This window comes from Nothoprocta perdicaria, unplaced genomic scaffold (genome assembly GCF_003342845.1).
Source record: "Nothoprocta perdicaria isolate Ctin4 unplaced genomic scaffold, notPer1 scaffold_143, whole genome shotgun sequence".
NCBI classification, from domain to species: Eukaryota; Metazoa; Chordata; class Aves; order Tinamiformes; family Tinamidae; genus Nothoprocta; species Nothoprocta perdicaria.
This window is the reverse complement of record NW_020454572.1, coordinates 968,799-980,930: the sequence shown is the minus strand read 5'-3', so window position 1 is coordinate 980,930 and position 12,132 is coordinate 968,799. Positions and strand designations below refer to the sequence as shown.

The 12,132-nt window shown below is 48.9% G+C and overlaps 2 protein-coding genes across 2 annotated transcripts in view; both read left to right on the top strand.

Moving 5' to 3' along the window:
* On the top strand, positions 1 to 9,913 carry PNP (purine nucleoside phosphorylase). Its single transcript, XM_026034374.1, has 6 exons — positions 1 to 138; positions 3,366 to 3,535; positions 4,284 to 4,387; positions 6,310 to 6,485; positions 7,172 to 7,362; positions 7,718 to 9,913. Exons 1-6 carry the CDS (start codon positions 116 to 118, stop codon positions 7,933 to 7,935), a joined length of 882 nt encoding a protein of 293 aa, XP_025890159.1. The 5' UTR covers positions 1 to 115; the 3' UTR covers positions 7,936 to 9,913.
* Positions 9,914 to 10,342: 429 nt separating this feature from the next.
* Positions 10,343 to 12,132, top strand: part of CALB2 (calbindin 2) — a 7,046-nt gene continuing 5,256 nt past the window's right edge. The window contains exon 1 of the mRNA XM_026034339.1: positions 10,343 to 10,469. Within this exon, the coding sequence (XP_025890124.1) occupies positions 10,343 to 10,469 (127 nt within the window). The remainder of the gene's footprint in view (positions 10,470 to 12,132) is intronic.

Here is a 12,132-nt window from a genome sequence, read left to right as displayed (position 1 = left end):
TCCCGCCTCCCTGCCAGGGCCGCGCCGGCTCCGGCGCGCTCAATGGGCCTCTGCTGCTCGGTCTTTCCGGCAGGTTCCGTTTCCTTCCCCTGCTTTCATTTAACCAGCGAGGAGCATGGCCTATGCTGAGGAGGAGAGGTAAGAGGCTGTCAGATGCGCAGAGGTGGAAGTGGAGAAGGGGCTGCGCAAGCGGCGTTTCRCCTCGCGCCGCTCTGCTTTCCTCCTGGGCACTCCATAAATGTCAGGCGCAGGATGCTTGGGAGTAAACATCTTATTATTGAGGAGGAATCGGGCCATCTGCCGCTGTCAGGTGCTGGGATTATGAAATATGGCCATGAGCAGGTGACCTTGGGGAAGGTTATGGGACAGAAGATGCGGGAAGAGGCAAATGCGCTTGTGCGAAGCGCAGACGGAGATGCACACGCTGCAAACACATGGACCACTGTGGCCCTCTCCAAAATGCGGTGCTTTATCTGTTAGTGGGGTATAAATCTGCTTTTTGCATGAGTTTGCTTTCCGCTGTCCGAGAAGCACGGCAGCAAGTTTCTCTTTCTTTTTCACTTGCCGTAAAAGATTTATCATCGACGCCAATCCTGCGTTTCGCAACAGATGCGTCTCTTCGGTGGATGGCGGCAGTATATACCATGAAGCACAAAGAAGGGGATTGTGCTTTCAGCTGATCCTGTGATTTAATCCAAAGCTGGGCTACTGAGCACTATTATTAGGTGGGCATTGCAGGCGGCAGAGCGGCTGGAGGGGGACTTTGTGCTCCAGCCATTAATGCTCGCTGCCAAAAAGCTCGCGGAGACCTCGGGGTCAAGCGAAATACTGTGTTTGCTGACCCATGGGCTGAACCCTCCTTCCTCCCCACTGGGCAAATGCCTTTGTCCTTGGGTGCAGAGATTCTCAGTTCCCGCTCCTCCCCTTTGCTGGGCACCTGGAAAAGCAATTATTGCAGAGTGGGCACCCCAAATGATTATTTTTAGGTGCCTTTATGGCATTACTGAGCGGTTGCGTGCTCAGCACCAGAGACAGCTCTGGGATTTGGGGGAGCATCTGGGGGCTAAAATGGCTTTAAAGGCCCTTTTCTACTTGCCGTGGCTCCTCAGGCAAGTAGCATTCACACAGGATGGGAGTTTCACCCCCCACTTTGATAGGAAATATTTTCTTTTAGAAGGAAAAATTCCCCTGTAACTTAGTGCAGCTCAGTGAATCCCCCTGTTTTCAGCTGTCCTTGAATCAGATCTATCCCAGACTCTTAATTTATGTGAGTATGGGAATGTTTTTATGCTCTTTTGCAAGGAGGTATTTTCTTTTCTTAAGAAATACACAGCAAACATGCAAGAAAGGAGTAGGGAGTAAATGAAAGACCAAGTATATGATGACCTCAGTTCTTCCCTCATGTCTTTTGCAAGGGCCTAATGAGCTTGGCTATTGCATTTCAACACTCATGGTTCTTTCAACTCTAAATAAGAGTTGTAGTTTCTCAGAGGAGAAAGTATGAGGAAACAGTCGTTAATTTCCGTAAAGCACTTGAAAARTATTTGTCTGGGAGAATTATAGCTTGGGAAAGTGATATGGACAGGCAAAGGCAGGATTGGTTAATATTTACCTACATTTTCTTTGTTTTAAGAGCCTGGAGACAGCAAGTAGGGAGAATTCAGCGTTAAGTTCTAGTAAATAAACTTGCATTTCCAGGTATTTCCTTTGAAAAGTATTTCTGCTGCTTAGGACTAGGACTTTCCATTGCAGTTCATGAGTACGGCAGGGTTTTTGTGCAGAGCATGAGTTTGTGACATCCGCTACGTGCATGACATCTCTTTTCCCAACCAAGGACATGGTTTGGATGTCACTGACATTGGCCAGGAGCTGAGAGATGCAAAGCTTGCTGCAGATGCCCACATCTCCTTGCTGCATCAGGATCAAGAGAAAAGTGGCTCTGGAGTTAATGTTCTGCACTTGAATGTGATGTGCCCACTGGAGGAATTAGACATGCACCATGTCTAATAAGCATTTAAATCCTGCTCGTTGGTTGTCTGAGGTCTCCTGGAGCACAGAACAGCTCTCAAGCATTTTGCCTATGTGCTCTAGAGCTGCAGAAAGCAGAATCCTTGTTTGAAGAAGGCTTGTTCTGCTGGACACAAGAGATGATACCTCTGGAAAAAGAAACACTGAAGAAGCAAACGCTGCTTATCAGGGTCTCCAGGCAATTTTGCATCCCCTCCACCCTTGCAGTATCTGATCTTTTCACTCCTTAATAACCAGATGGGTTTTTATATGCATAAGATGTTCCCCTTATTTGGGAGAGTTTGCTGTGTGACCCAGCCCTCCAGCAAATACCCTGATTAATTTTCTTCAATGGAAACCACTGCTGTCAAGAAATGCTATCGGGAGCCTGACTTTTGAAGGGAATTTCGGGTCAATCTTGATACCGACTTTCTGAAAGTATCTTCATTGTGCTATTGGAAACAGGATTATGGGCTTATTCTTCTGTTAACTGTATTTCCAAACTAATAGATGCAGCTGAAGAATGCTGGAGTGACAGGGCTAGAAGTGGAGGTCCACTTCTTTCCATGAAAGGACTACAAAACAGGCCCCGTGATATCACCTCCTCCCATCCCACCTTCTAGCAATGTGAGTCACTCAGCAAGGAGCAGCCCTCAAGAAACCAAATAAGACAGACCCAGGAGCCCAAATCCCTGCTTTTGACTTCAGCTTTGCTGCAGAGTTGGCACCGGGCTCTTGCTTAGGGTAGACTGTGCATGTGAACCACTGCCCACAWGGGAAAAGAAGGGCTGAGCAAGGTCTCTGCATCAACCTCCACCTCTGAAGTCAGGAGGGTTTGAAAAAGTGGATGTTTTGGAAGTGTTTTCCCCATCAGATCTCCATAGAGGATGTGTGGCCACCACCCTGCATGGGAGAGCCACCCAGCCACRTCATGCAGATGCCCGGGCACTTGCATCCTCCTGTCTTCCCCATGCCAGGTCAGACATCCCCACGCACTGACCCACAGCTCACAGTTGCTCAGAATAACTATGTTTTGGCTTCCCTTCAGCAGCTCTGGAGGGAGCAGCGCTCATCAGAGCACCGATGCTTATACCCGGTGACACTTCTGCAGTAGAGGTATCATTAGCTGCTTTTTCGCTGTAGGATGAAACTGGCACAGAGGATTCAAATGATTTGCCTGCGGCCGGAGCTAAAATACGAGATTAAAAGTGGTTGCTATAGAGAAACATCTGTAATAATAGCAGAGAAGCTTCTTTCAGAAAAGGCAAAGGGTTTTTGTACTTTCTCAGGACTTTCATCCTTCAAAGTTTGYTCTTTGGATGGGCCGATATCCTCACTGACCTGTTCTCCTTCTGCAGAAATTGCTATGAGGTGTATAAGGAAACGGCAGACTGGTTACGAGCCCGCACCCCCCGGCCCCCCAGGACTGCCATCGTCTGCGGGTCTGGCCTGGGAGGCCTGGCTGATGCGCTGGATAACAAGACCATCTTTCCCTATGAGGACATCCCTCACTTCCCACGGAGCACAGGTTAGCACTACCCAGGGCATCTCGGTATTTGTAAGAGCTGTTCAGGGCCCCATTGGCCGTATTTTACTGAGCCTGATGTCATCTCCTTGAAGCTAAGGCAGCTCAAATTGGCATACGCAACGTGTGTCCTGCTCTTGGCTCCTGGCAACAAACAGGCCTTCAGTGGTGAAAGGAGCATCTACAAAGCCATATCTTGACTCCAACATCTTCTCCACGAGCCCCCATCCCAAATGATCTGTCATTCTAGGCAGTAGCTGTGAAATAACAACCCAGAAAGAGTTTATACTCCATCCTAGTTGGATGGAAATTCAAGAAATTGTACGATTGCCAACTAGTTTTCACCTGCAGGCTGCCAATACAAATTCATCCTTGGCTGCTTATTCCTGATATCCTCTGAGTCTTCAAGGCTCAATGAGAAATGATGYGTTCTTGGACCAAGTGCCTTTGAGCAGAAGTGAACATCTGGGAAGCCCTCTTCGTGGGGCTGACCCTCTCCTGGAGCTCTTGGCACAGCCTTGTGTCAGATTTTGCAGAACGTGATGAAAGCTGCTGAACCTTTTTCCCTTCCAAAAAGCTAATAAACCACCCAAGGTGTTTCTGTGTGTAGCCACGGGTGTTTATACCAAACTTCCCTCTCCTGGTTTTGCTTGGCTCTGCCATTGCGTATCAGGATCACCTGAGRAACCCTGCTGAGCTCCCTGAATTGAAGCCCTGTGGCTGCACTGTCACATTTTTCATTTATTTCCAGTCTCGGGGCACGTGGGCAGGCTGGTGTTTGGGGAGCTGAACGGCCACCCGTGCGTGTGCATGCAGGGACGCTTCCACTTCTACGAAGGATACTCCATCAGCGCGGTGAGTTTTCCATATATAAATCATTTACAGAGCAGCAGATGCAGTTTTTAAAGCCAGGCAGAGGGACTGGTCTTTACTTTGGAACTTTGGTCTCCAGCTGCAGGAAGACAACTCTTGCAATGAGCATTAAAACAGTGTACGCTGAGATTACGGGCCCTTCCCAAAACGAAAAAATTGGGAATTCCAATTCCCAATTCCCAAAGTCTGCCAGCTTTGGCCAGGTGAAGTTGATGCCAGGCCGGCGCACAAGCTGGTTACCTGCCCTATGATCTCAGGGTGAAATAGTATATCATACCAGACAGATTAATTTACTGCTTCMACTTGCTCATTGGAATCATGATTTAAATCAACAACCAGGAAACTTGGAGTCATGAAAATAATCTGCTTTAATCTTCTTTTGCATTTCTGTATTTTAGGGTTTTCTCCTCACACAGAAAAAAATATCATCGGCTGGTATAGTTTGGAATATTCTCCCAGTTAAAATTCAGAAACTATATGCAATTTTAAATGCTTATATAACCTAATGTGCATGTTTACAGATTTCTGTTAGAAAATGGAAATATTGTTTCTTATTTACTGTATGCTGGTTTTGTGGCTTCTTTTTTATTTGCTTGGGTTTGGGTTTTAGCTTGTGGCTCAGGGCAGTTTGCGTTTGAGTATAAATTGTGATACTTGGCAGCACTCTTGCCTTTCAATAAAACAAAGCTATTAAATGTTCATGATATAAAAATAGGTTTATCAAAGCATGTTTTTCAATTAAAATTTGCTCACTTTAATAAGTGACGTTTGTGGGAAAGAAACATCACTTACTAAAGTGAGTTTGGGAGTTACTGTTTCTTGCAGCTTCTTTAGCATTTTGGAACTAGATGATCTTTGTCATTCCTTTCCGCTTCCTTCCTTCCTTTCTTGATTTTTTTTCAGTTCCCCATAGTTCCATGACTTGGATAAGCTGATCTTTGCAGAGAACTAATGTGAATAAACTGAAATGAAGAGTAACCTCTATTCCTTGTTGCTGTAAAAACCTGATTGATCAGTTAAGCTCCAGGACCATGTGCATTAGCAGGTACCTAACCAGCGCAGTGGCTTGAGTTCTGCAGCACTTTAGGAGCAAGGAAAAAATATCTGCATGTCCTTTCTGTGCTCTGCTTATTCATTCTTAGTGCAGCTTTAGCTAATTGGGCCTGAATTTTAAAGGCACTTATTTCAAAATTAGTCTTGAATACATTTCAAAACCATTTAAATGGGGTGGAGRGTTTTAAATAAGCCTATAGGGAGGCAATTCAAGCTTCATATAAATTCCTCACTGCCCATAGAGAAGGGAAATTCCTTGCTGAGGTGCATGGAGACGTTTAGTTCTCCTCCCCATAGCACGAGAGGCTCAGAAGTAGACCTTTTAATTAAGAAGGTGGCACTTTTGCACAACATTCTTATGTGAGGATCTACAGAGGTAAATTGAGAAGTGAATCTATGGAATCCAGGTAGACTAAGATGAAGGAGGACAATTGCAAAGACTGTTTCTCTCTCCAAAGCTGAGCAGAACACTCGTATTCTCCAACCTCCCCTTCTTGGCTCCCCAAGAGGGTAATTGCTCCCTGCCTCAAACCTCCTGCACTTTCTTTCTCCTCTCCATCCTTTATACCCTCTTAATGCTGTTGCTCACAGTTGCATCTTTTCCTGCTGCTGCTCTTTTTAATTGATCAAGGGCAGTTAACTAACTACCTAATGACTGTTCCCCCTCTGTTTCCATCACAGCTCCATCCCTTTCTGAAAAGATGCAAGAATGGAAGATAACATCAATTTATCTAGTAATCCCACGTATGCAGAGATAAACCCAGCACAGTGCTCCTGGAATACCAAGCAGCTTGGAAAACTAAACTGATATTTCTTGCACAGATGTCTTTTTTTTGTCTTTGATTCTGCAGGTCACCTTTCCCATCAGGGTGTTCTGCCTCCTGGGGGTTGAGATCTTGATTGTCACAAATGCTGCCGGGGGACTGAATCCCCACTTCCAAGTGGGAGACATCATGTTCATTCGGGATCACATCGGCATGTTTGGCTTGGGAGGGCAGAATCCCCTGCGAGGACCAAATGATGAGAGGTAAGGATGCCTCCTCCTGTCCCAAGCAGGGCAACACGTGCCTGCAAGAGCAGAAGAGCATTTCTAATGTGTTTATGGCAGATGTGTAGCATTAGCCTAAAGTGTCTGTGTAGTAGATTCCTTGCAGACTTGCAGCACGTTTCTGTCACTGGCCCTTGCTCCTATTATGCTCTATTTCCTGCTGTTCCCACTTGAGTTTCCATCATACTATGGCAAAACACATCTTCCCTAGATCCCTGCTTGACCCCTCAGCCTCTGTATTRTCAAACTGCCCTTTCCAGCACTGGCCACGGGCTGAGACCACCAGTTGCACCAACTGGCAAGTAGTTACTGAGATCCAGATACGACCAAGGGAAAAGCTAAAGCAGTAACTGGGTGTGCGGTGCCACCTGTCCTGCTTTCCCCAAGCACCTGCCCTGCTTGTTGCTTCTCTTGTTAAGTCTACAAGGAGTTTACAGGCAGATCTCCAGAAACTCTAATCTTCACCRTGTTGAGGGTCTTGGGGATTAAATCTGGTAGGAAGGATGGAAGTGCCTGATGGCAAGGCTGGGGTGAGACAGTCTATATTCAAGGCAGGTCTGCCCTTACTCTTCGCTTTTTTTTACCAAGCAACGACCATTCCTGATCTTTGCTGGAGGAAAAGCAGTAGCGATGTCAGCACGACCATGTCCTTTCCTGCCTTTCAGGTTCGGAGTGAGGTTTCCCTGCATGTCAGATGCCTACGAAGAGGAGCTGCTCAGCCTGGCGAGGGAGAGCGCGCAGGAGCTGGGCTACCCAGCCTTCATCCGAGAAGGGGTCTACTGCATGCAGACAGGTCCCTGCTATGAAACCATCGCCGAGTGCCGCATGCTGCAGGCCCTGGGAGCAGATGCTGTAGGTGGGTCTGGCCCCGCAGTGTCATTTGGGCACTAAGCAATGGGTTAAGCAGTGCCCTTGGCCCCAGGCAGCCCTCCACAAAAGTCGTTGTCCTTTCAGAGCAGCAGTCACGGAAACTTTCCCAACAGCGTGTGAGGAAGGTAAGCGTTATGATCCCCGTGATTTCTCCAGCTGGACACCCTGGAGACTGCGGCAACTTGTGGATGTCTCTTCATTAAAATCTGCTCAGAAGAAGCTTCATAGAAAGGATAGCAGGGCATGCACTGAAGATGGGAGAGTGGTTTGGTGCTTTAGAAGGATTTTGGTGTAATCCTGACCTTTCTGACTCATCCTTGCCCTTTTCTCTTCTCCCGCAGGCATGAGCACAGTCCCAGAGGTAATCGTAGCCAGACACTGTGGCCTCAGAGTCCTTGGGGTCTCCCTCATCACCAACAAAGCTGTGATGAGCTACAGCAGTGAGGAGAAAGCCAACCACGAGGAAGTCCTGCGCATTTCGGTGGTCCGGGCTGAGGCCCTGCAGAAATTGATCACTTGCTTTGTTGGCAAGTTGGGCGAAAGCGCAAAATCGCCATGATCTCCAGCACTGGATCTGTCTCTCCTGCAGCTCGCCTGGTGATCCTGGAGCTCATGGTCCTAATGTGTGACCACTAGCAAGGGTTGGGGCGGAGCTGTGGGTGAGATCATTTCTTTCTGTTCTCTGACTTCTGAATATACCTTTGATCTTTGTCCCTGTGGCTTAGTTGGTGAGGCACAGAGGTGTACTTTGAAGTTTGCCAGGATGAAGCCCTCATTAGTAGCCAGCTCCCTTTTTATCCTGCCAGGGGAGGCCAAGACGGCTTTCTGGCACTCACAGAAATGCAGCCTCATGAGCTCTGGCCAATCTCCAGCTCCAGTCCCCCTCTTTCCTCTGCAGAGCCTTCAGTGTCTCAGCTGTGCATCCCTTCCTCTCTGTGCAGCTCTCCTGCTGTGTTTCTCTCAGCACCGTGCTGAGCTCCTGCCTGGTAATGCAGCTCGAGAGGCCGAGGGCTGGACTCAGGGTATGGTGGCTGCCGGGGTCACTCTGCTAGGACCTCACCCAAAGCCAGGAGAAGTCCGCAGGAGACTCTCAGGTTTGGATGAGGACCTAGATACATAAAATGGGTTAGACAACAAGATCGATCTGGAGCAGATGATAATGCCCCGTAGGCAAATTACAGATGATTTTATGGCTTTGAAAGCCATTGCGTGCTGAAGGGGTTGTATTCCCCTAACATCCGTGAAGGTCTCACCAGAGAGCCCTCTGTTCCCTTCCCAGATGGGCTGTGGAGCCATGTTCCTGCCAGCTACAGTGTGCGCGACATGTCCTCCTTGCCCCTCACCACACCATTGGCAAGGCTGCCCYGTTTTACAGACATCACTGCTGTCTTTTCTTGAGGAAATCGAACCGATCAGCAAGTGAAGAACAAACAAGAGAGGCCACCAAATCCTCTTTCACCCGTAGGCCACTCCTCTATCGGGTATAGTCCATGGTGAATATTCACCAGGATTATTCAGTATTCCCCAAAGGCAGAGCTGAGTAGAGGAAGCAATTGGTATGAAACAACAGGCGCTGGCTTGCAGCCTGTAATCGTTGGGCAGCCTTTTCTATTCACTTATCTTGGATTTTCCTGTAGAGCCTGTCATAGTCAAATGTTTTCAGATGACAATGATCTGAAGACACCCATGGTGGAAAGCTGTGAACTTGAACTAAAGTCTGCCTAACCTATAAGTCCTCTGGAGATGGAGGAGTCCTTGGAAATCCATCTGCCAGCCAAGTTGCTGTCTCAGYGCCTCGTCACGCTCCATCTGGGTCTCTGTGACAGCACCTCTTTCTGTTTCACGGGTCTGAATCTCAGGGACGGTTCTGATCGTGGCCATGGGCGAAGAGACTCCAGCGCATCCTTCCCTGGACCTGTTGCCTGCTCGGGTCTAGCAGGACTGCATCGCTTGTCAACAGCAAGTAAAGATGAAAAGCAGCAGATGTACAGAGAGAAAGGAGCACTTTTGCCTTTTGAGGCTGCAAGTTGACCCAGTACGTGCTTGTTGCAGGGCCAAGAAAGAGCAGGTCTCTGAGGAGAAGTGCTTCACATCCATCTAATTAATACTCCATAAATATGATGTCCCTCAAGTGAGAGACGCAGGCGGCTCTGTGGTTGGCTGTAACTAGCGAGCAGCCAGGGTAGCTAAGGCTGGGATTTCATCTGGCTCCATTAATTAATTGGGATCCGGCTCGACTGGATCTTGATGGGAGGTATCCGCRAAGCTGCTGCTGTGCTGCTCTTCCTCGGGCTAGGCAGGAGATTAGAGGAGTCCAGCAGAAACATCTGCCTTTGGGCCCTGGGTACGCTCCCTCAGCCACGGATAGTGCTAGATAACCACCTCCCAGCCCTTCCTAGGGATGGGTAACRGCTACTGGCCTCCCTGTGAGAACTTCTTGGGGGGAAAAGCAGATATAAAAATACCACAGGCTTGTACTTGAATACAACTCAAAACTTAATCTGAAAATTTCAATATGCTTGCAGAATCCCACCTATTTTTAAAGAAGTGTCTTTGAAATAACCTTGGAGCCCATTAAAAGCTGGAGGCCCTTCTTTCTACTGGTAAAGGCAGCTTGAATTCTGTGTGAGCATGTGGATTGTTGGCCCTGTTGAATAATGAGATGGACTGTGGAAGCTTTGGAAATCCTGGGATGTTGTTGGTATCTTGGAAGAGAGGGGGAGGGATACAATTCACAAGCAAGTTTGTCTCTCTGCCTTTGGAGTTCTCTGTAATCCAATGTTCTGTTTTTACTGTTGGCAAAGTTGCAGAATGATGAAATGTGGGTTTTGGGGAGGAAATAAACCTTGCTGTGCTACTGAAAGCAACGTGCTTGTGTTCGGTGCTCAGGGCGCTGAAGGCTCAAAAGGAGGGAATTGCAGCCTGGAGGACAGAGCAGCAGCATCTGCTCCAGGAGGGTTAGGACCATGCTCCGAGTGGTGCTTAGAGCAGAGACTTCCTTGTGCCGCCGATCCATCCGGGAACGGGTTAGAGGAGAAAGGGCCAAGTCTTCCAAGAAAGATGCCCCAGCAGGTGGTGCGCAGGTGGAAGGCAGTGGGGCACGCACCTGCRCAGCGAGTCCTTGATGCTGGAGATGGGCACCCAAGCACCTCTCACCTGCGATCCTGGGGCACCGGGCACAGCCGTGATTCTCTCAGTAGATGCTCTGATTTTTGCCAAGTCTTTTTGCTGCTTTCAGGAGACATCCACTGCTGGGATAAGCAGCACAGCCGAGAGCCTTGGCGTCCCTTCATTCTCATTTTTCACCCAGCTTATTTCCTCTGGAAATTCTGGCTTCTGTGGTCAAGGAGTTAACCTGAAAGATGCTCAGAAAGATAACTTGCTGTGCAAAGCTCCGTTTATCAGGACCTTTCTCTTGCAGACAAATCACTGCTTGTGCTCCTTTGAAAAGCACTGAAGTAAATGAAAAAGCCTTTTTTTCTTTTCCTTTTAAATAAAAAAAAAAAAAAGCTTTAACCGATCATAGCTTTTGCCTTCAAGTTATCAAAGTTGCTTTAGACATTTCTTACCAGAAACTTGCATGAGGTAAGGGGTTTTTTTTTTCCCCCTAAATTTTTTCCTCTTCTCCATAAAAAAAAAAAAAAAAAAAAAAAAAAAAAAAAAAAAAAAAGGTTAAGGTGTCACTGCAAGTTCTTAGGGCACTAGCAAGAATGAAGCCTTTCCCCACCTTGCTGTACAAGGCAGCCTGGCTTTACAAGCTGAGCTGGCCTGGGGGGTTCCAAACCCTCATGACATTCTCAAGAGGAGCTGGTTAATGGTCCCTGGACGTGCTGGTGACCTTTGGAGGCTCCATCTGCCCTTGGCTTGGTATCAAGCATGAGTGCCGGGGTGTGGGTAGGTCCCTTGGATGTGGTACCTGCCCTACCCCTTTGGTCTTGGCTCCTTTGGGCAGCCCAGGCCCTCTTCCTCAGCTGCACTGACCTGGGCAGCTTGGGGACCAGGGCTGCAGAATTGCTCCCCAGCTCCGGTTGCATCCGAGCCCTGCGCATGGCCGAACTTCCCWGGTTCCTTCTTATCTTTAACTAAGCGCTTTTACTGGCCAGAGCATCTCTCTGGATTTTTTTTTCTCTTCTCCCCGTAGCCATGGCAACGTGGTGCCCCCTTCTCAGGAGCCAGCGACCTAACCCACATGTTGCTTCTTCTTGGGGGTCTGGAAATTTCCTGGAGCTTTTGGGACCAAGAGGGATCGAGGAAGCAAGTCCCCCCCAGCCTGGTAGTACCCCTGAGAGAGGGGGTGTGAGGTGCAGCGTGGCCACCCGACGTAGCGCTCGGGCGCTCCGGAAAAGCTGTCCGCGAGCAGTGGTGCAATGGCAAGGGTGATGGGACGGATCCTGCCTGGCCCTTGGAGGCTCCACAAAGACGAAAGAGAGTGGTCAGAGGGCCTCGCTCCGCAGGACGGAGCCGCTTCCGCCGCCCCTTGCACCCGGCCCAGAGTGTCGCTCGCTCCAGGTGACACAGGGCTGGTGACACAAGGCTGGGCTGCATGATGGGGAGGAGGAGGCAGGAGGACAACGGACAAGTGCGCGGAGGACATAGGTGCCATGGTGACCCAGTGCAGGGATGCGGTGCAGGGAGAGCCGGGGAGCAGCGACAAGGGGGGGTGACACGGGTGAGACAGGCAGTGATGCAGCGACACGGGGAAGGGGGCAGGGACGAGAGGGAGGGTGACAGGGGCAGGGTGGGCGGGTGGCACGGA

Excerpts from the sequence above, each read along its gene's own strand:
- PNP (XM_026034374.1), top strand. The coding sequence starts at position 116 with ATGGCCTATGCTGAGGAGGAGAG. Across the intron at positions 3,536-4,283 it reads TCACTTCCCACGGAGCACAG|TCTCGGGGCACGTGGGCAGG; the intron begins GTTAGCACTACC and ends ATTTATTTCCAG. Across the intron at positions 4,388-6,309 it reads AAGGATACTCCATCAGCGCG|GTCACCTTTCCCATCAGGGT; the intron begins GTGAGTTTTCCA and ends TTGATTCTGCAG.